Source organism: Notothenia rossii (genome assembly GCF_949606895.1).
Source record: "Notothenia rossii genome assembly, chromosome: 7".
In the NCBI taxonomy this organism is placed as follows: Eukaryota; Metazoa; Chordata; class Actinopteri; order Perciformes; family Nototheniidae; genus Notothenia; species Notothenia rossii.
This window is the reverse complement of record NC_136905.1, coordinates 15,113,887-15,138,147: the sequence shown is the minus strand read 5'-3', so window position 1 is coordinate 15,138,147 and position 24,261 is coordinate 15,113,887. Positions and strand designations below refer to the sequence as shown.

At 40.7% G+C, this 24,261-nt stretch overlaps 1 protein-coding gene across 4 annotated transcripts; it reads right to left on the bottom strand.

Annotated features, from left to right (window-relative positions):
• Positions 1-181: 181 nt before the first annotated feature.
• On the bottom strand, positions 182-23,644 carry brd2b (bromodomain containing 2b). 4 transcript variants are annotated; one of them, XM_079692115.1, is made up of 12 exons: positions 23,254-23,644; positions 14,783-15,071; positions 14,474-14,623; positions 11,195-11,339; positions 8,819-8,979; positions 8,076-8,573; positions 7,327-7,455; positions 6,939-7,172; positions 6,559-6,818; positions 6,049-6,365; positions 2,037-2,171; positions 182-1,866 (listed from the first exon to the last, which is right to left on the bottom strand). In XM_079692115.1, exons 1-12 carry the CDS (start codon positions 23,283-23,285, stop codon positions 1,736-1,738), a joined length of 2,481 nt encoding a protein of 826 aa, XP_079548241.1. In that variant the 5' UTR covers positions 23,286-23,644; the 3' UTR covers positions 182-1,735. The 4 variants fall into 4 exon arrangements, with proteins under 4 accessions (XP_079548241.1, XP_079548239.1, XP_079548242.1 ...); XM_079692113.1 differs by having other exon boundaries at positions 6,927-7,172; positions 23,254-23,639; XM_079692116.1 differs by having other exon boundaries at positions 14,486-14,623; positions 23,254-23,638.
• Positions 23,645-24,261: the final 617 nt, after the last annotated feature.

Sequence of the window (24,261 nt, the reverse complement as noted above, 5' to 3'; positions counted from 1 at the left end):
CTTTCATTAATGCACAGGGTGGTTAAATGAATCACTTCTCCAATATATTTGTTGCTAATTTCAGTTAAAACAAATTGAAGGATATAAAATATACATTGATTCAAAATGCTGGTAATCTTCACAATTGAGAAACTAAACATGAATAACTATCACTTCCATTGATTCCAGAAAAAAGCCAATGTTTTACTACAGAAGAGAATGTTTTAATAAACACACTTGTCAAAGGAAAGGTATGCTTCTGAGAGGCAGCGATGCTCCTGTGAACTCTCTTCAGTAAACAACTAAGACTGGAATGAGAAATAACAGCGTGTAAAAAGGAAACAACATAACTCAAAAGAAAATAAGGACAGAACAGCAGAAATACAATAATTTGAGTAACAGTAAATACAGTTGAAGTATATACAAGCATATATTCTTTTACTGAACATTCAACAACAGCTTCAACTATGAATGGGGCTGTAAGGACTTTGATTTCTCTTAATAGGAAACTTTTGCTGTTACTTATTCAACAACATTGGTTCCAGTAAGTGCGGAGTAGCCAAAAGATTTCTTTAAGAATCTCTCACTGAGTTTTTAAGTGCTACAGATGTCTTCAAGAAACAGCTATGCAACTTCACATGTTCAGGAAATTCATGTGGAAATTAGAAACCTGCACTACAATCAGATAACATTCAGAAGCCTGTGTCCAGCTCTTAGGAATAGATACACACTTCAATTACAGTTTGACATAATGAAGAGCAATGTGGACAACAGTAAAGAGCTGATTTCAGATACTGAACACAGAATCAACTAGTGCCGTGTTTATAAGACGAGTCAGTCCAACATGGCTGGAGGACTATCAGAAAGTTAGTGCTGCCATCAAAATCAATACCAACTGAATGAGTATGTTACGTCATTGCAAACTTTGTAATTAAAGTATGTTAATTCATTTCTATACTGTACCATGAACCCAATTTACTTTTAAAAACATGAACATGCCATACAAAGATACTGCAGCTAAAAGCTCAATGTCAAACTGATATTTAACTTCAAGAGAAATGTTTGTAAACACAAGAGGAATGATTCAGAACTCAAACCAAAGTCATACTTAAATGTCCAATACCAGAGGTTTGTTTTTCTACGACCTAATAACTCCTGGGAAGGAATCTTAGAGCTCCTTAACAATATATTATTTATCCAAATAACGGAAATATTATAAACAACCTAGATGATTAAGGCTGAGTCTAGGGGTTGATTTTAAAATCAAGTGGAACAGAAGGCCAGATGTTAGAGAAGCAAGGCTTGAGACCAAAAAGATTGCTTGTTCAAATTCCAGTGTTGTCTGAGGAAATGGGGGTAAAGAAAACAAATAAATAAACGCTCTTCCATTCCCTCTCCACAGAGGGCAGCGCAAGGCCAGCCGGAGCAGATTTGGAGTAAGGCCAATCTTTCCACATTTTTTAAAATCCGTTTCCCTCTTTGGGGGATCACCATAAAATTCTTCTTTATAAAAGAAACATACATTTGTACAAATATTTACAAAGGGGAGGAGGGGGAAACCAAGGCATTTAGAGTCTGGGTTCTAGCGTTATCCAGAGAGACGTTGTTTCTCATCCCTCATTCCCACATTCAAAGCCACTGTTTTTCTATGTGTTTAATATCTTAGCCCACTGCCGTTCCAGGGTTTGTTGTGACCTGGGCCAGCCCAAGTCCCTGAGTTATTAGCATTTTTCTCTGTTAGCCAGGGCTGAGGGTCTCAACCAGAGTCTGAATCACTGGTGTCTGAGGAGGAGGAGGAGGAGGAGGAGGAAGAGGAGTCAGAGCTGGAGCTGCTTCCACTGAGGCGTGCGGGCTGAGGGTTGGTCTCCACAACGCTGGGCTTCTCCACTGAGGACAGAACAATGAGTACGAGTTAATAAATACTGAAAGACCAGATAGAGCTTTTAATGTACCCTCTAAAATATTTAATGGAAACGCACAATAATAAAGAAACAGATTACATCTAACATTTACTTTCAGAAGACATGCACAAACCAAATATGGATGAGAGTGCTTACCTTTAGGTTTCGTTGGTTTCTTGACAGAGTTGAGTTGCCCACTGACGTCCTGCAGCCTCCTCTCCAGCTCCCTCCTCTTCTCCAGAGTCAGCTCCTCTTTAGACATGGCAACACCGCCTTTCTTTCCTGCTGAAACTGAAAAGACAACAACGTTGTTACGGACCTGTGATCCACAGAGTAATGCCGTTAACAGACTATAGTGTATTGGAGTGTTTTGGGATTCAGAGAAGTCTTGGAAGGAATGTTAAAGTCAAAGAAAGATAAGTAATGCTAACACTCAATATCAGGCATATTAGTCTGTGACCAAAAGAGCTGTAGATACATTCTGCATGCTGCCATTGTACATTTCCTACTATTAATTTAGCTTGCTTTAATCTTTTCCATCTTCTGTTCAGCTGCTTCATGTTCATGTCTGCCACCTCCTGTTATAGTTGAACATGTTTGTTTTCTTTTATTGGTTGTTTTTAATAGATGATCTCCAATCATGAGCCCAATGTAATGCATTTCTATTTTAATGCTCAACCATAGTCACTCCATTGATTCTTAGGAATGATGTAGCTGAACTTGCAGCTAAACAATCACAACATTTAATTTAAGCTGCAAAATTCTGGGAGTTTATTTATATCCAAGTAATTTGCCTTCGCATCACTTTGACATCACTTTGACCGCTGGGGGGGGGGGGGGGGGGGGGGGGGGTGCTAGTGGACTAAACGGCGGATAATAGCGCGCCACATTTGCGCTTCAGATGAGGAGGTGAGGCCCCCTCATAACTGCATGAACCCGTATGGCACAATACAACTCAGGCTGGCTTACCTGTACGTCAATCAAGTGGCAAATGCCATAGTAAGGATGGATGATAGGCTAACTAAACAAATTAAAATGAAATACTTTTTTTTTTTTTTTTTCACGAGAAAACGAACCCGTTATCCCGACTTTTTTTAAAGTTACCGGTGCGCCAAGGAGGAAGTGGAGCACAAGGGAGGAGACATCCATTTCATTGCAGACTGTTATGTTTATGTGGGGAAATGACAGTGCATACATTATTTGAGATATATTTCGAAGTCAGACTTAATTTTACGGACATTTCGGCCAGGGGGTGTAGAGCTATTTGTTTAAGCACCGGATTGGCAAAACAGGAGAGTCTGTAAACCAGTCTGCTTGGATCTAAGAATTAATGTCCGTGACTCTCAGAGTACCTGCTGCCCGCAGCTGTTTTATAGGGAAACAAACACTCAGAACACATACACACAGAGCAAGTGGCGGACTGGCCATTAGGACGTTCAGGGCGAATCCCGATGGGCCGGTACCGAAGTGGGTCCACCGTTTCAGTTTATGTGGGCTGGGCTGGGTGAGATTCCCAGGCTGATTTTTAGTCCCAGTCCGCCCCTGCACAGAACTAATAAAAGGGGGAGTAATCGGGCAGTTTGATGTTTGTAGAGGTGTGTGTGTAAGTGTGCCTTGTATCAAAGAGTTTATATAAGTTCTTAAAATAAATAAAGCTCTTACATGTGTTGAGTAGGGAGTTTAATAACTGGAGATGGTGATGTCAGACTTTGCAAAGGTTTTAACTCAGAGTAAATACAATTCACTTTGTGTGTGGTCTAGCTTTTTAGGATGACTAATGCAGGGTAGCAGACTTTTGAGAAGTCTGTGGAGTAGTTTGAAAAATGCGATATTTTGTGTTTTTTTTAATTTAATTATTTTTCACACATATTTTGTGCATATTTAAACACTTCTCACAAGCACTTTAGGCTGAGTCTTAGACTAAATTAAGCAAACATTCATCTGGAGGATTGCAGTTGTATTGTACGTAAGGCTGTACTAATGAATATTTTTAATAAACATTGGCTAAAGGAGAAAAATAATGAAAGTGTTGCACATAGTGACAAGGTTTTAGAGAATTATCACCAGCTCCATTGAGCATTTTGGGGCTTTAAGCACATGCTTTTGGTTTTAGAAACATTTCTGTTGTTAGACGTCTGACAGTTCAATACAACCTAATTTGCAGTTGAAACACAGACACAGACAGAGCTGTGAAAGTCTCCACCTAGTTAACATCGCTCTGCAATGTCATTAGCCCCTTAAATAAACACAGCTTGCTTCCTGGTTCAGTGGCCATCTGAACATTTATTACCTGTAAAGACTACAAGTCTCTTACTGCTCAAAAAGCAGGCCAGGCTTTAGATTAAAGTGGACCTATCATGCTATATTTGAATAATATAGTGTAGGACCATACCTATATAAGGCATATTTATACTTTTTATTTTTCAAAATACCAAACAGATCATGCATTTTAGCCATTCCTCATTTCGCTCAATTGAACATTGTCTGTGTGTGTGTGTGTGTGTGTGTGTGTGTGTGTGTGTGTGTGTGTGTGTGTGTGTGTGTGTGTGTGTAGAGGTGTGTGTGTGTGTGTAGAGGTGTGTGTGTGTGTGTAGAGGTGTGTGTGTGTGTGTAGAGGTGTGTGTGTGTGTGTAGAGGTGTGTGTGTGTGTAGAGGTGTGTGTGTGTGTGTGTGTGTGTGTGTGTGTGTGTGTGTGTGTAGAGGTGTGTGTAGAGGTGTGTGTGTGTGTGTGTGTAGAGGTGTGTGTGTAGAGGTGTGTGTAGAGGTGTGTGTGTGTGTGTGTGTGTGTAGAGGTGTGTGTGTGTGTGTGTGTGTAGAGGTGTGTGTGTGTGTGTGTGTGTGTGTGTGTGTGTGTGTGTGTGTGTGTGTGTGTGTGTGTGTGTGTGTGTGTGTGTGTGTGTGTGTGTGTGTGTGTGTGTGTGTGTGTGTGTGTGTGTGTGTGTGTGTGTGTGTGTGTGTGTGTGTGTGTGTCAGGGTTTCCGCTAGGATTTTTTGTTTCCGGTCAAATGTCCGGACAGAATTTATTTTACCGGACAAATTTGAAACATGTTTCAATAATAATAATAATAATTGTGTAGGAGACTTTCCGTTAGCAGGTACCGGACTATAATCGGATATGCTGATGTTTAAAACTCAGTTAATGGGAGTCATTTTTATATTGCTTCAGTTTATAATCGTAACAGATCGAAAGTTCAATAAATGATTCCACAAAAAACATAATTATTACATTCAAACAAACTACTTTTAGGAGATGAAGTACATTATTAAAAAGTTTACATTAACTTTGAATTATAACACAGGAGAAACGGATCCTCTCTTTTCCTCTCTCCCTCCCTCTCTCCTGACAGCCCGTCAGTTTCTCATGCAGCGTGCTAAACAGTGGGCGGGGCTTAAGGTGATTTTGCAGCAGCTGATCTGATCCCTCTCTTGCGTCCGGTTATACTTCACTCGCGCTTATGTCCATATCGATCAGATCCAGCTCTCCTGATCGGCCCTTATAGAGAGCACCGATCAAAGAAGAGTGAATATCGGCCGATAATGATAAGCGGCCAATCCATCGGAGCATCCCTAATTATTACCGGACAGTTTGACCGGCAGGTTTTGAATTTACCGGTTTTTAATACATTTGACCAGCTAAAAACCGGTAATTACCAGCTAACGGAAACCCTGGTGTGTGTGTGTGTGTGTGTGTGTGTGTGTGTGTGTGTGTGTGTGTGTGTGTGTGTGTGTGTGTGTGTGTGTGTGTGTGTGTGTGTGTGTGTGTGTGTGTGTGTGTGTGTGTGTGTGTGTGTGTGTGTGGTTAAAACGTAGCAGCCTGCGGTCACTCTTTAGCTGTTCGAATGAAGGTAAACACAGTGTTGGCGGTGCGTAAAAGCTCTTTGAGCGCTGGTGCTGCTTATCTCTGAGTTACACGTCCCGCTGCCTTCTGGAGTAACCCCACGCTGCTACGTTTTCACCACACGCCCCTGGCCAAAATGTCCTTAAAATGAAGTCTGAGTCCCCACGTAAACATAACTCCTGTGCGCTCCACTTCCTCCTTGGCGCACCGGTAACTCCTTGGCGAACGAGATCTCGATCTCTCTTTTTTTTTTTTTTTTCATGTCCCTTTAGGGGCTCCGTAAGACATTATTGAAACAAAGATATTCTGTTATTTGATTGCTTCATTTACCTAGTTCACCGTAAGGCTTGCGGGGCTTCTTCCTCAGACAGGTCATGACGTAGCGCTCCAGCTCCTTCAGTGTCGACGGCTTCAGTGTTTCAAAGTCAATCTCGATCTCCTCGGGGTTGGTGTCCCTCAGGGAAGGCTCCCTGGACTGAATGATGTGGACCACACGACCCAGCTTCTCCCCCGGCAGCTTGTTGATGTCGAGACTCAGCTGGCGCTTCTCATCGTACGACATTGGCACAAACTCCTCCTCTTCCTCAGAGTCGTAGTGCGGCAGCATGGATGTGGGCGGTGGGGGGTAGAAGGGCTTCTTTGTGGGCCTGCAGAATCAAGAGAAGCATACAGTACAGTCAGGACAAAAGCCCATTATAGTGAGCTACTTGATTTTCGGAATAAGTCATGAAATATACAAGATTGCGTGTTTGTAACTGTAGCTTGAGCAACTCTTTGAAGTGAAAACGTGATACGGTTTGATGGTATTTCTTTAGGATGGGTCATTATTTTACTACTGACTTGCTATTCTTGTTACTCTTCTTCCCCTGGCTCTTCTTTGGCTGGGAGCCAACTGTTTTGGCAGACTTGCTTTTCAGGATCTTGCCGGGCATTTTCCATTCCTCAGAGCCAGCTCTGCTTCTTTCAGTTCGACTCCTCTTCTCCAGCTTCTTCTTTTTCTTCTTCTCCTTTTCCTTTTTGTCCTTCTTCTCTTTCTTCTTCTTGGCCTTAATGATGGGGCCTTGAGAGAGGGCGGCGAGCTGCTCGTGCATGGCTTTGAGCTGATCAGAAAATAACATTAAAAAGACAATTATCTACGTATCTACAAGTTTGTTTTCACATACAATATGTTGTAATCAAAGATGACTAACCAATACTAAAGGACTTACTTGTGTGCACACCTGATTCTGTAACTCAGCCAAGCGATGTGCTCGCACTTCTTCGCAGTCGGAGTTAGGGCTGCTCTCACTCCCTTCACTCTCACTGCTGGGCTCACTCTCTGAGGTGGAGGATGATGAGGACGAGGAGGAGGAAGAAGAGGAAGACGATGATGATGGATTGCCACTTATTGACATGGCTGAGTGATCCATATGTGGGACATCTGGCATCTTTGCAAATCGGAACTCAAACACATCCTGGGGCACAAAAAGAAAGCAAATAAAGAAACGTTAAGAAAGGGGAGAAAATGAGCGATTAACTGTCACAGAGAAGGGTTTTTTCAGTCTGTTGCACTTTTATTTCAGGCCTGATTATTATTATTATAAAGTACAATTGGACAGATAAGCTCACCTGCAGTTTCCGTGCCATGCCTACAACATCATGGTCGGGTGGGTTGTACTTGTAGCAGTTGGAGAACATGAGTCTGATTTCGCTAGCAAACTGTTGAGCGTCTCTGTATTCCCGACAGTCCATCTTCCTCTGATGAAGAGACAGACAGTTTTAGAACGTCAACGAAATGTTTTTTTTTCTTCCAGTTATCAGTTCAATAATACTTAATACTAATTGCCAATTTACAAAAAATAACCCATTTTATCATATATGTTTTTTAAAAGAACAATTTTATATTGAAAGATCGGACACAACATACACTTATTTTAAAATGTATTTTTTGTTATTTTTTTATTATTTATTATTACATGGCTTAGTTGAATACTCGATTCTGATTGGTCAATTCAGAACACGTGACACGTTGTTAATCCAGAACAGACAGGCCGCTGTCAAGGATTTATTGACCGTTGTTAAGGACGCTCACATCTGCACAAAGAAGTTTGGTCGATTTAACTGTATACAGTTTGGCTGTAGACGCTTCGCGTCGGGATCCTGATCTGCCTGTCGGGTGTTCTTTTACCCATAATGACCGCCTTGCTGCACATTATCCCTTACTTACTACATCCTACAGTAAAGTACAGGAACTTAAAATGTGTTTTCGCACAGGACTTTTTAAAACAAACTGCCCCTAAACTCCCTACTAATCTTGTAAAAAAAAAAGTGTTTTGATATGTTATAATTCAGTAATTAAAAAGTTAAAAACAAGTCACCTTGATGGAGTTGAGGTCCATGGGACATTTAATGATATCATGATAGTCATGAAGTCCCAGTGCAGCTGCGTCCACAGGGGTGTAGAACGGCCAGGCGTACGCTGCATGTTTCTTTGACAACATGTCCTTCAGCAGGCCGCTGCAGTACCTCAGCTGGGGGCTCATTTTGCCCTTCTTCAGGGGCTGAGCCTGGACTGAGTCAGGCAGGTCCTTCTTGGGGGGTTTGATGGGGCGTCCGCTGCCTACTCTGCGTCCACCGCCCACCATCATTGGCTGGAGAAGGATGGGACCTCCAGGGCTCCTCACCAGGCCCATCCCAGGTGGGGTCTCCAGGCTCATGCCCCCCATGGAAGAGATGGAGTGCATGGAGGTGTCGTGGACCTGGCCCCCGTGGCCTCCTTTCCCAAGACCCACCATGTGTGTTGCTCCTGACAGGCCCACAGTTAATCCCATGGTGGAGGGGGTGGTGGTGTCTGCCTTACGTTTCACACCTTTTTTCTAGAAATAAAAAAGTGTGGATGTCACAATACTAAGGTTTAAGTCCATCTTCATCATATTCCCTTAAGATACATACACTACATGTTTCAGCAGCCCCATAAGCAACCCCACCCTAGACATTTGTGTTAAATTGAATGTGCAAGAGCCTCACTTACTGCTCTCGGTTGTCATTCATTGTTTCATTTAAATGTCATAGACTTGAGTAATGTTGCTAACTATAAATAACATTAATGAGTTTATTGTACCTTGGTGGTGGGCTGTGTTAGCGGCAGGCTCATGATGTTGGCCGGTGGGAGGCTTTTGGTTAGCACAGTCTGGGGAGAGTTGGCCAGCATGGACTCCCCCGTGTCCGAGGAAGAAGGGGAGTAGGCTGACTGGGACACTGCCGGCACCTGCTGAGCCCTCGCTGGGGAGAGACAAATATTCAACTTAAGTGATGGGATCCAGCCCTAGATTGAAAAGTTAAGAGTAAAGCAAATATCACTGGGGACATGCATGATCTTAAAAGGTCCCCTATTATACTGTTTTTCATCAATATATTATAGGTATCAGATATATACAAAACATGTCTCTGAAGTGTTTGGCTCCAAATACCAAACAGATCATGCATTGCAGCATCCCATAATCCCCTCTGTTTCAAAAGTGCTGATTCTCTGTCTTTTACTTTAGACCAGGGGTCTCCAACACGTCGATCGCGAGCTACCGGTAGCTCGCAAGCCCTCAATAAGTAGATCGCCAAGCAAGCGTTTGTTAAATATATGCTAACTAGGTAACATAAGATAAGAATAAAACAAGTTTAAATGATGTTATTGGTTGATCATATTCTAAAGATGTTTGTATTATTGAAAAGTATACAGCTCCCTTTCATATGAGTGTTGAGAGCTGTATCCATAAATTCATTTTGTGCTCAAAGTGCACCAGATTGATGCATTTCACTTCAACATTTAAAAAAAAAAATCTTCCCGGGAGTGCATGCCCCCAGACCCCCCTAGAGGAGGTTAGGTCCACCCCCAAATAAAGCAGGTTAAAATTATTAAATTGCATATATTTTATTTTAGTAAACACTAAAAACGGGTCCCACAGACACCAGTGAATAAATGTGTAGGAAAATGATGAATACACTAGATTTTCAAAAAAATATAGAGAAATATACACTACAGTGACATCTGGCGTCGTTTTTATAAGAAATGTTCACCTCCGCATAAAAAAGCCTCGGCACGTGACCTCCCGCGTGTGATGTAACATGGGGGAAACAAGGGGGAGAGCGGCCGGTGTAACGTATTAATAAACATGGATCCCAATGCTAGTTTCGACACAGAAGACACAGAAGAAGTTGAACATGAATATTCGAATGCATATGACGGACCACAACCTTATAATTATGAGCCTGCTAGGCGTCCAAGAGACCAGGAGCAGCCAAGGATTAGAAGAAATAACGGCCATCGGAGAGAAATTGAGCTTTGGTGTGAAGAGAACCAGTGGAGAACTGGGCAGCTATCTTGGTGAGTGACCGGCGTTAGCTACAGAATGTTAGCTAACGTCACATCACAACATTGTGAAGTTAGCTATCATATATCAGGCTAAAGTAGCATTGATAATATAGAAACGTTACTGGCAGGACTGTTGATACTGATCCATAACAGAAACTAATGCGCAAGTATCAGCCGTATCTCGCGTTACCTAATGCAACTCCACACTACGGTGCTGTGTACCGGAGGAGAGACGCGAGATACGGCTGATACTTGACGATCTGGCGGAGAAACGTTGTGGAACCTCCGTTGATATGCCGTTGTAAATGGCTTGATGGAAAGCAGGTGTGTAGTCGGGGAGGGTGCACAGCTGATTGCAGCAGGTGAGTGGAGGTTGAGCCGGGAGCCAGGAGTGACAGCCACCACGCACACACAAACAACACAGACAGGGGGAAACAAACAAACACAAAGGAGACGGCTGGAGCAGTACAGCCACCACAGCGTTACATAATGCAACTCCACACTACGTCTTACGGTGCCGTGTACCGGAGGGGAGAGAGAGAGAGAGCAGCGAAGGGGGTGGGGAGAGAGATGTAATACGGTTTCCTGATAAAGCTGTGGAGAGTATGTGCTGCAGGGAGGTGGATGCACAACGCACCCAGGAACGAATGCTAGCTCCGGTCCTTTTTACTGTGGACTCGATGTCCTGACAGGCTGGTATTTGTGCAACCTGCACAAACACAATACTGCACCATGATTACAAATGCTGAAATAAAATGTAAAACTACCGAAAAATACCAGCTCACTAAAACACAACCGCTCAACTCAACGCAACTACTAACTATACCCGCGGTCAGAGAGTGGAGATTTTTACCCTTTATGATGTAATATGACGCGTTTGACGTATGACCTTAAAAAAAAGCCGTTTTTAAGAGCAGAGCTCAAAATTGCTCCTTTCCCTCTGAATTCCTGCCCTTATGTCTCTTAAAACATATCAAATCCTACATTCACTTTTTTAATTGTAATTTTCAAGCAAGTTTAAGCATAAATGTAGAAAAAAACAAAACCTGCAAGATGCTCTTTAATATTGCTGCTTATATGAATGCTATGATAGAAACTATTTCAAAATCTGCAACACAGTCACAAACTCACAGTTAAATTTGCGACCTCCTCCCCGGCTGTTCTTGCTGCGAGGAGTTGGAGGAGGCAGCTCAACCTCTTCCTCGGGCATCTGGGCCACCTTCTGGAGGAAGATCTTCTCTAAGGGCTGGGCCATCAGCACAATGTCGTCGTTCGGCTACCCAAGGAAACAATTTATAAAAACATTAGCACACTATTAAGAAGCCTTAACAGTAAAACAAAAACTTTTTTTTTCTTGGAATAGAGATGTATTTGAATACAGTTTTTAAAGGTCACATGTCATGCTTTTCCGGTTATTACCCGTCCCCTTGTGTGTTATGAAGGTTTTTCTGCATGTAAACGGTGTGCAGAGTCAAAACCCTCAAAGTACACCCTCTAGCGAGTAAAACTCTAAAACAGAAAATACCTCCCCAAAACGCCTCGTTGGTGAAACGTCATCATGACGTCATCATCCATTTGATTCTTCCGGAACTAAATGGGCCAATCCGTGGAGCCGTTAAGTTACGTCAACGGAGCCATTACGTTAAGCCCCCGCTGATTGGTCCAAATTGACCAATCCACACACACACTCAGTGCAGGCAGCCCTGCTGATTTCTGCTCTGTGCTGCAGGCTGATAACAGACAGTTGGGATCGTGCAAAATTCTCTCTGCAGACCCATTCTCACAGCGTTTATCAACCTATAAACCTTTTTCTTACTCAATATCAAGCCACACTTATTGTTTTTATTTCGGCTGTGACTTTGTGTGTGTTCAGGTTGAGTTTGGCTGTGTTTGGCTGTGTATCGCTAAACAAGGAAATCACGGAAGGGAGAGGGGGGGAGGGGGCGGGGGGGGGGGGGAGCTGCAGCAAGCCGTTTAGTGGAGAAAGTGAATACTGCTGAATACACATACTTTACAGAGATGCTGTATGCGAAACCAATGTGAGTTTGGAAAATTGCACAGTATTTTTCTATTTTAGTATACCTCAACAATGGAATTATGATCAGTGGAAATAGCCATGACATGTGACCTTTAAGTCAGTGTCGTAATGATGGACAAATCATGAACAGTCTGAAAAAAGACCAAACATTTGCTTGGAACAACTTCCTAAATTCTTGCCATTTGTTCTGGAGTTTGACATTGTTTCTAATATGTTACAAATTAAATCAATAACAAAAAAGGTAAAAACAGTGGAACATGGATGAAAAGGATTTTTGAATTATCTGAATCAACCCTCGCTGCTAAGAAAGAATCAACTTCTCTTTGGGATTCTTTACAACTACAATTATTACAACCACGGTCATGATACTTGACTCTCTATCGAAGATTTATTAAAGAAATCGTTGAATGCATCTTTGATTTTCATCCGAAGTTTAGTACATTTCCAGAGAAGTTGTCTTATTTGTTAAAACAAGTAATGGATCTCCCCTAAATCTTATGAGGCAGCAACATGTTTGAGTTGGGAAGGCTGATGTCATTAGTTTCTTTGTCAACTTAGCATTTCCATTTTCACTTTTGAATAACAAGTTAAATGCAGTACATGCAAGTCAGCACAGGTTATGTTATGACTTAAAATAGCATCCCAGACCAGTTTCTGTTTGCAAAGTGTTGGATAACCCCTTTCTCATGGGAAATAAAGAGGTGTAAAATGTCCCTTTCTCCAAATCTTAAAGGGGACCTATTATACAAAATGCACTTTTTGATGTCTTTAATACATAAATATGTGTCCCCGGTGTGTCAGGGAACTCAAAAAGTGTCAGAAAACAAAACCCTTTCTATTTTCCTCCATACCCACATCTCTTAAAAAATTTTTTTAAAAAGGGGGAGTGTGCTAACAAGCAGATCCAGAATTTTCGCTCCTATAACGTCATTGGCGACATCCGGCCGACGTGACACGTCCCAACCTATCGTCTCCGTATACAGTAGTCTAGCTGAATCCCCTCTCGCAGCTGTGTGTCTGTGTATTCAGCAGGATGTCTGCTGGAGGCTTAGAGTAAAGTTGTTATATATATATATATATATTAGACCCTCCAGAAAAACACGGGGAAAATCCTTGATTATGCGGGCTAAAATCCTTGATTATGCGGGCTAAAATCCTTGATTATGCGATTAAACATTCGGGGTTTTTATGTGATTTTATGCGGTGAAATTGCGGGAAGTTGCGAAATATGTGGAAAGTTGTGAAATATGCGGGGGAAAAGAATAACAATTTTTTTAAATATTGGGCTGTCTTATTTATTCTCTCTCACACACAACCTGCTACTAACGTTAAACCCCTTTACTATTCAATTAAACACATTCAATGTTTATTTATTGTAAAAGCAATGGGGATATTTTAATCACACACACACACACACACACACACACACACACACACACACACACACACACACACACACACACACACACACACACACACACACACACACACACACACACACACACACACACACACACACACACACACACACACACACACACACACACACACACACACACACACACACACACACACACACACACACACACACACACACACACACACACACACACACTTCTCCGCCTCATTCTGTTTTCATTTACTCGTTCGTTATCTGACCAGCTTCAATCTCGTAGGCTACTCACTTCGTTTCTTGTAACCCTCGAAAGGGTTTTGGTGGTATACATATATATATATATATATATATAGGCACTATTCTAGCGGTAAACACTTAAGAAAGAACATGTCAAGCTATGAGCAGTATCAGAGAATATGTGCAACGTAATGTCCTTGTGATAAACCCTGCAAGAGAGAAAGGTTTGAGCTCCATACTGTTTCAGAAATAAAGCTTGAAGTGGTTAGGAGCATAACATGGCATTTAATCACCGCAGCGTTTAGCTGAGTTTCTTCCGGTAGAAATCTCTCTCTAGCAGTAGCAGGGGAAAGCTGCATGATGCTACAAAGGGGCGTGGCTAGCAGCAGCTGTTCCATTTAAAGCAGAATCAGCCTGTTTGCAACAGGGCTGCAAAAGAGGGGTATGAGCAGTATGAGGCATGGCTACAATGGATGATCTGTTTGGTATTTTCAGCAAAAAACTTCAGAGACATGTTTTGTATAGGTATGGCCCTACAATATATTTTTCCAATATGGCTTAATAGGTCCACTTTAAGTAAACCTCCAGGTCTGCTTCTGGGCCTCGATCATCAAAAAACATTAAAGTTTTTATCGTCCGTTAAAACTAGGATATGTTACCAGTGCCTTGAGTCTATACAATCAATTGTTATCCCAGGTCTGGGTAAGGTTCACATGATATGTAATCTGTTTTTTTTTACCTTATAACCTACCTTGTTGTAGATGTAGCAGTTGGTGAACATTGTGTTGAAGTCCTGTATGCACTCACTTGCACTTCGATAGTAATTGTTCTCCAGGCGCTTCTTGATGGTCCCCATATCCATGGGTTGTTTGATAATTTTATGGTAATCCTTAAAAAACATAATGAAAAAGACAAAGAAATGTTATTAAACAAAATGATGGAGCATTTGACCATTGGCAAATTGACCAAATCAGAGACATAAATAAAACTTGACAGATATCAAATGAAAAAAGAAAGGGAAAGTCTGATGCGCTTGCGTTTAACTCACTGGGAGGCTAAGCCTGTAGGCATCCACAGGCTCGTGGAAAGGCCAGGCAAACTGATGCCTCCACAGTGACTTCATCAGGGTCTTCTGGAGAAACTGCAGCTGGTTGGTCATGCGGCTCGGCCGGCTGGGATCCTTCACCGGGGGCTGTGGTGGGGGAGGAGGACCCTGAGGCATCGTGTGCGGCAAAGACGGGCTCTCAAAGTCTTCGTACAGCAGGGAGGGCTTACGAATGCGTTTGCCCGAACTACTGTGTTGGTCCATCCCGCCGCCGGACAACCCAACCAGGGAGCTGATGGGGAGGAGACGAAGAGGATGAGATAAATATAAGAGGGAACAATCAGAAAAAACCTGCAGGACCTAAGATGCTAGCTCATTTTAAAGTTAGAATGAAATTGCAATCACTTTTTTAGAGATTATATAAAAAGGAGAACAGTGAACACATATTTAGGAGGAAAGAATGAATGTTCGGCTAGTGAAAGAAATTGCACTTATAAGTTCACAGTACTGTATGGCCTTTGTTAACCTCATTGATGCAGCCATTGATTCACAAATCTGCTACCCACGTCCATGGAAAAAGTGTATTGTCATAAAGTGCAGCCTTTATATGCTTTATTCAACTGAACCATGACAACTGAATATGGCTCTGTCCTCCCAGTCAGCGATCCGTCATCTGGGAAACTCAGATTCTATCAATAGGCTGCTACTTTTAGCACAGACATGGGAACAACCAGAGCATGGCCCCTCACTCTTAAAAAAACATTAACTTGTAATAAGTCTAATAAGACCCCAATATCTCTTATACATCACATAAATCCAGAAAAAAAGAAATATATATATATATTTGTTTTACTTTGACTCATTAATACATTATAAATCATGGGAAAATAATGATGGGATTTAGCATTAGGGATGTGTTGTACAGACAAACAATAGGATCGTGAATTACATATTTGTTATTTCCTGACACTCATGATAATAATAGTAATAATAATAATGAGATTCATATTTGTTTTTTATTATTTGTTAACTGCAATGATGCACAAGGTTACTGCACAACTAACTACTAATGTTAATAAACAAAACAATAAAGCTAATACATAATGAATATCCAACACATAAATACTTGAAATACTTTCCTAAAACAGGTCCTTATAAGCAGGGCACGTTGGGTTCAAATCTAAAGTATGCTCTTGTCGGTACAATGTTTGTTTTTTTCCTCCTATTTACAAAAGAATGAATGTCAGGGATACTCCAGCAAATGCCCTTGATTTGAGGCACTGTGGCCTCAACATTTGAGTTTGTCCTTGGGCAGTACAGCTGCTCAGAACTCGTACAGTTAGCATTAAGAATTTGTAGAATTGAAAAAGGACACATTTCCCAAAAGGAATTGAAGAACTTAAGTTATAGAAAAGAGACTCTAAAGATCAACTTATCAGGCATCTCTTCAGACTTAGCTGTGGTTCTTACACAACTACATGGACAAATTGTAAATAGACCCAACAAGTCTCTCTGTCTATGAAGTTAGATGAGGTCATCATGTCACCATAAACCCTGTTGTTCCATTTTTCCACTTTATCTTCCCAGAGCACATGAACCAGATTTAGAAAAAGTTAAATCTCACCCAGAGTTCAGGACACAGTGGGACGTGCACAGGTACGGGCTAATGTTACCCGGGCATTGGCCCGTTTTCCCTCTTTGGCTGACCTGCCCCTCTGGAGAGAGCAAAAGTCTTTTTTTCTATTGTGGCTGAATCAACATGATAAGCCCACAATTAGTATTGTAGCGTCTCGTTGCAATAAAACACACCTTGCCAGCGCTCTGCGTGACTTTGTTTACAATCTGACAGTTGGAAGCAAAGGAAAGTCCTCCGAGTCCGGCCGCATATGGCTATGGTGATCATACCAAATGCCTGCCTGGCTTTGGTGGCCAATTCCCGGCTCAATCTGTCCCCGGAAATGTACCCGTTTTAAATATGCTTTATGAATACATAGCAAGGTGAAATAAAATGGTATCAGTTAGGGGTGGGCGATACGACGATATATATCGTCGAGACGATATTAGGTCTCCAGATATGCCTTTTCAGAGATATCATATCTATCGTGATACAGAGAGTCACTCAGTCATAGAATGTGCACTCACTGTGAGTGCTGCGAGTGCAGGGTAGGATTTTCACGGCGGCCATGACGTCATTGCCCCTCGGTCTGGCCGTGAAGCCCCGAAAGTAATTCTACGTCCTACGGCCTCCATGGCCTGCGTGCCCCTGATACTGTTAAAATCTCGAAGTTGCTTTAAAAGCGTCAGAACAGTGGTTTCTGAACTGCATTATGCTGCGTTCACAACGGACGCGATGCGAATATTCTCATCGCTCTAATCGCTGGAGTTTCACCGTGGCTGTCAGCTGTGTTTACTCCTGTCACTCAAACAGGACGCGCTGGAGAGGGGGCGGGGTTTATATCCATGCAAATACTGTGGTGGAAACCAACTATGACAAAATGAACCTATTTGATGATTAAATTGTAATACTCGTTTCAAAATGATGCCGAAGTAACTAAATACTGATAACGGTTAGTAAAAACCATGCTGTCTAGTCAGGATTCAGACAGTATTGCACTTCATTTATTATAGTCTTGGTTGATTCTGTTGGCTTATATTTTATTTTATCAATAAAAGGTATTTATATTTTTTTTCCCTTTTTAAACAGATGTTCAGTTATGCTAAAGTCTTTGATTGCACTTCAAGTCTAAAGTTTACATTTGAATTGTTTGGCACTGACTTTTCCTCATTGATGTTTTGTGTTTTACTCTCCTTTTCATGTTTATTAATGTTACCTAAAACAGAACTTGAATTTTTATACTGAGAAACTGTGCCCTGAATGTTTTATTTTATTTAGCAAGAGAGTGCACTTTACCTGGTGAAGAAACCAGTGTTAACGTTTGTTGTAGGGTGTAGGCCTACCTACTTGAACACTGAGGAAGCCATATCAAAATTCCTGTTGAATTGTTCATTCAGGGATTCATTGCAGAATTAAAACCAGCTTGAAATGGTATTTTGGTCTGTTACTCCTTTTATTTTAGTTTTTGTTACCTTGTAGGTGGTTGTACTGTTAAGTAACTTGAAAAATAACCATAATAACCGACATGAAAAAATATCGTGATAAATATCATCTATCGTGCACTGCTTGAAAAATATTGTGATATTATCTTTTTCAATATCGCCCACCCCTAATCACAGTTGATGTGTCAATGGCGTGGTGCTTGTTCATAGCAATACCATTATTGTAGCCTCACCATGTTAGCAGCCTCATTCTTCTTCTGCTATTTATTTTACTTCTTCTTCTTCTCCTCCTTCTTCTTATATGTAATTTCCCGCAACATTTTTGAATGAATATCTCGTGTGAACTCATTCCACAGTATGACCACAAAAGTGTTTTAAACCAGGTAAGTTTTTATTATTTATGTTCTATATCGCTATGTGTGTGATTACATGTTTTACATATTGTATTGGTGCCGATGTGTTAAAGACCCAGGGGCGTGCACAGACATTTGGAGGGGCTATATATTTTATTATCAGTATGTCTGCACAGCAGTTACAATGGTCAAACTATATTGAAACAGAATTGTCCACATTTTTTCTTTAATAGTTATAACATTACATATTTTTAAGAGATATGGGCCGCAAAACTAAAAATGTCCCTTGTTTTCATTTAAAAAAATCAAGTCACTGAATGCAAGTAGTCGCCTTAGCTTATTTTGTTATGAGATGATGTGAATTACTGTTCAAATGAGTTAATGTAATAATCGTTTGGTTATTTTATGCATAGCCTAATGTTACATTTCTGTGCTTAAGAATGCCTTCAAGACAGAGGAGACTGAAGCAGAGAGAGAGATATCTGAAGGAGGCAGCTAAAAGGACTGCAACTTTGCAGAGCTGTATAAAAGGTGCCAGGGCAGCAGCAGGTGAAGCACTGTGATTATGTCAAGCAACTACATAAGTTCGAGTACACTAATAACTCATTAAAACAAATATTTAAATCAGTGATAAATGCCAAGCCTCTATCTGTGCTGAGTGAAGTTAATATTTCTCTGTTGGGGGCTAACCCCAAGCCTCCCGTTCAGAGCGCATTTGAGAGCTTGGTGATCTAGTAAAATACTACTAATAGCTGTAGTATAATATGGATAAGATGGTCAGATAACTGGTTCACAAAGGCTTTACAACAGGTTGTAAATATTCTATACAAGTAGGCAACATATTTTTTTTCACATGAGTGACTGGATATAACCTTTTCCAATCTAAAACGTAACTTACTGCACTAGTGTTCAGTAGGGGTGTAACGGTTCACAAACATTTCGAGCAGAAAAAATGATCACAAAACATAAAGTTTTTTTTATTTATTTTTTTATTATCAAATAAATACAAAATATAATAAAATAAACATTAAGGTGCAGCATTTCGATGAACTGAAATAATCTGTAGGCTATTTGAACTTAACTGTGTTAGTACTCACAAAACATAAAATATTTGTTTTGGGTTTTTCATTATTATTAAACTGTGTAATATTCACTCATACAAAATATAAAAAAATAAACATTAAGGTGCAGCATTTCGATGAACTGAAATAATCAGTACTTGAACTGTACTGTACTAGTACTCACCTAAGCAGCCAGTTTGACATTATGACTTGCTTGTCATTGTATTTTCATGTTTTTTTTAAGAAAAATTAACTTGTCCACATTGCTTGCCGAAAGGGCAGATCTGCTGGCACTAACAATGTCGCCTGCTGTGGAGAACACCCTTTCTAGGGACAGAGGTAGCAGCAGGTACAGCCATGTAGCGCTTTGCTAACATGGGAACATAAGGATATCTGACGTTTGTAATAGCTTTGGCTCGGTCTGAACTTTTTGCGAGTGGCGGAGGCTTAAATGCTAGTGGGAGTTGGGTTTGCACCTCAGTCTTTTTTCTTTTGGTACCGGTGATATTCACGTTCGGGTGATGCCTTTTAAAATGAGTGTGCAAGTTTGATGTACTTCCAGCCGCGTAATCAATTTTAGTTGAACAATGCCGACTAACAGCTTAGGTTCGGTCCACCTGTCTTTGACCGTCATCCTTGTACGTAACGAATGAAGTGTATATGTTACTTAATTCTGATTCTAAGTTTAAGAATACGAATATGTGAAATGTTTCTTTTGGAGACAGCTCCAGCTTTGAACTCCAAGTGTGAAAAGCAGATCACAACAGTAATAATGCTTTCATTATTTGAACACTTATAAAGAGCTCTAAAACATTCGCTTAATTGTATTTGATGGATGGTGAGCCTGAGACAAAACACAATGATGCCCAGAACAGTCCAGACTCGAGAATGAAGAAAGGATAGAGACAGAATCTGAAAATGATGAGAAAGAGACAGGAATTGAGAATGAAGAGATAGGAAGTGAGGACAAAGAGACAGAAAGTGAGGACAAGGAGACGGGAATTGAGAATGAAGAGACAGGAACTGAGGACAAAGAGATGCAAGGGGAGGATATGGAGATTGAGAGGGAAGAGATGGAGAATGAGGCAGTAACATCAGAGTCCACAAGAGTGAAACCTTCATAATTAGTTTTTTTGCTACAGCTACAAAACCCCCCCACTCAATTGGACCCTGTCGTCCTCTGGTAAAAAAAAATCAAGATGGGAGGTCTTTTCAGGGCCAATGGTATGATGAAAACCCCTGGTTGGAGTATTCTCCACAGAATGATGCTATGTACTATACTGCTTCAGCTGTCGCATTTTTAAGAATGACGATAAGTACAAGAGTAGGTCTACATCAGTGTTTCTCAAACTTTTTCATACCAAGGACCACTTAACCAATAAAAAAACACGTCACTCGCGGACCACCTAACTCCACATATATCAAAAAACACATCATTTTTCTAGAACAGATTACAAATCGCCTGAAAATGGTACAAACAAGTGGCAACATGTGTGATGAAGGTGTTGCGCTGGGCTATATCATGCAATCAAAAGTGAAACGTAACCTCGCTCCATTGCGGAGATATTCCCACGAGAGTGCGGAAAACTTACATTTATTTATTTCAAATGTGACATTTTTACCAATATACTCACGGACCACTAGGGGGCGCTCATGGGCCACCAGTGATCCGCGGACCACACTTTGAGGAGCACTGTTCTACATGGAAGTCTGGAGGTGTAAACAGGTGGAGGCAGGCAAAAGTAAGAATGAAGAAGCACTGCTGCAGTGAATCGCACATGATTGGCATGACCAGGTGGAATAAATATAAGATGAATCCATTGAACATGGCTTTTGCAGTAGCAGATTCGCAGATGCAAGCAGCAAAAGAAAGGGAGAGGCAGCAAAACAGAGAGATCATCTTCCGGTTAATAGAGATCACAATATATCTTGCAAGACAAGGCTTGGCCTTCAGGGGTAGAGATGAGAGGGGGTGGGGGGTGCCTTTTTCCAGTTTAGAGCAATAGTCCCTCCAAATGTCTGTGCACGTCCCTGGGACACACACTTGCCCCACTGACACACAAGCTGTGGCAAAGCCTGTGAGCGCATTTTTTCTACATCATTCAGAATGCCAGCGACACAATGAGAGGCTGCACCACATTAGCATTTAGAAAAACATGAGCCATTGTGTATTGAAAACATACAATATAAACTTCCAGTCAAACTTATTAATTTATTTAAGCTTTCCAGATTATTTATCAAGTATTATGTGATTTTAACTTAAACGAAACAATAGGGATTTATTCGTTTTTTTGAGATTTTTTACTGGCAATGCACTAGAAAATCTTAATCACTGTAATAATGAAAATGTAGCTATATTTGTCTTTTTGGTATTCGTTCATTTTTTTTTTACAGGGGTTACTGGTAATGATTTTGTGGTGCTTCTGTGTTCATGGAGTTACCACAAAAATAATAATATATATATCTCAATAACGTGGCTTTCACACAAACAAAAAGTATATAAATGATTATTTAAAAAAATGTCTGGCAAACATGTGTCGTGCGTCGTGACACAGACGATATTTTGTGCTGTAAACATTTGCTATTAAAAATAAATATACATTAAGTTATTGCTGTAGAAAATGATTGCTCCATGGGAATTAACCTTAGAGCCATTTTATAAGTTCTTTACCTTTTGCACACTTAATGTTTGGAAGCATTGCATTGTGTATCGAAGCATTAAAATAAGATGAGCAGGACCTTGTAGATGTTCTTGACTCCTGTGGTAAAGACACAACAACGTTTCCCTCTTTCAAGGTGTTGTGATATTACTGCAGTGTTTAAGGCTGAGCATATGCAATGTTAATACAATGATATAGTCAGGTAATGACAACTGAGCCTCAATTGACAGTTGACCTTAAGAATACTTTTCCCACATCAATAATCCTCTTAGCTCATCAACTATACTCTACAGTAAATTATTTTTAAATGCAGTCTATTACGTCGTGTCATGAGAATTAATCGTGCTGCATGAATCCTAACGTCTTAATATACGATATAGCCTACTGTTTTATTATTAATTAGTTAACATTTACAGTTGCAGGTTACTAATGTGGCTTTGTGTTTTGAACCTGTATTGCATAAACGTATAGCCTTACTTAAATGTCTCAGTTCTCACACAATAGAGCTAAAAAACATCGTTGTTTTCTTTCAAAACAAAGAATAGTCAGACTCTTGGTTTTACAATTCAACAGCTGGTGATCGCGTGGTTCGGACGCCCCGCCCTCACTGTTTGTAAACACTGCCTCATAATGACAGAAACGAATAATGGGGAGAAAGTTAATGTCAAATCAAGAACAAGAAATCCTTATTATGCTCTAGGAAAAGCTACATTGTGATTCCGTTAGTCGATCCCACTCATTCTCCACTGCATAAAACGTTATAGCACCGGAACAGGAGCTATGAAGCTAACCTAACAGCTAACGCGCCACCGGACGGCAACACTGCCTGACAAATCGGTTCATGTGGGGCTGCTACATGTCGCAAGATATGTGTATTAAGCATGTGGTAGACTGTATACACTTCCAGTTATGTTCTGAGATAGTCACATGAGCAGTGGGATTAGTGTTTGCAGGGTGTCTGAGCGATGAATGACCGACTGACAGAAAGCCGGGCGGGGAACCAGCCGATGGGGCTGCAGCTGTCATGACCTGCCTCCCTTTATGCGAGCTCTCTATAGAAGCTAAAAGCTCAAAGAAAAGGGTTGCACATAAAGTGCAAACACATTTAGCTGCAATGAAGCAAGCAAGCCATGTTTTGATAGTCTGCTTTAAAAGCAAGCTAAACAAGGCACTGTACAGAGACAACCGTTTGCTGACAAGCTAGCGTTGTTATCGAGAGGCTAACGGTAACTAACGTAGCTAATGTTAAATGATGCACTCAAAGCTAACGTTAGTCTTTCTTTCAAAACATTTAAATCGTTTCATTTCACAAAGGTGTGAACAGAAATTACAGCGCGCTTTACCTGTCGTGATGCGGGTTGACGGCCGCTTCCATTGGCCTGTAGGCGGAGTGTTATTACAATCCAATTTTTCCACCACTGTTTACGCTGCACTTCCACTGTTACACCACTAAACAACCCCAAAATGAAATGGCGACCTATCGCTTCCGCTTGAACCTTATATAAACCTCCGCGTGGCAGTGTTGCGTACTTCCTGTCACGTGGTACTACTGCCCTCCTATTGGCTGTAACTAGACGTCTATCAAACAGCACACGCCCAGCATCTTCATGGTCGGTACCATGGTCGGTACATCTTTTACTCCGTCATATTCGAACCATGGAGCCACAGGCTTAATTTGCGCTGGGGACGCTGGAGACATGTCCCCACCACTTTTTAGTGTAACGTACAAATGTTCTGAAAAATAGCGTGCACAAAGGAATGTAATAAACAAGAACACTGGTTTATATGTGCAATTTGGACATGTTAGTATATTTTAATTTTAATTGTAAAAACGAAACTTTGCTCCCACTTTGCAGCAGCAGGGCGAAGACACTGCACTTTAATAAATGTAAGTGAAAATAAATGTAGAAATACTTGTATTTTGTATTTGTACTTTTTTTTCCTTTTCTTGTGTTTATTTAAATTCTCTGCATTTATTCCCACATTTATTTATTTATTCCTGTATTTCTTTTCTTTTTTCTTGTGTATATTTATTCCTGTATTTATTTCCACATTTATGTATTTATTATTCCTGTATTAATTTATTTTTCTTGTGTTTAGTTATTCGTGTATTTATTTCCACATTTATTATTCCTGTATTTATTGATTTTTCTTGTGTTTATTTATTCCTATTTTTTTTCACGTATTTATTTATGTTTTACTTATGCTGGTCAATTATTCTTTCCTCCATACCTGTGTGCTCTTTGTGTGCATAAAGGTACAAATTAAATACAGATCACATCACAAGACCTATAGTTGGGCGTTCATTCTTTTCAGAACACATTGGTGGTCCAGGGATCTATGCATTGGTT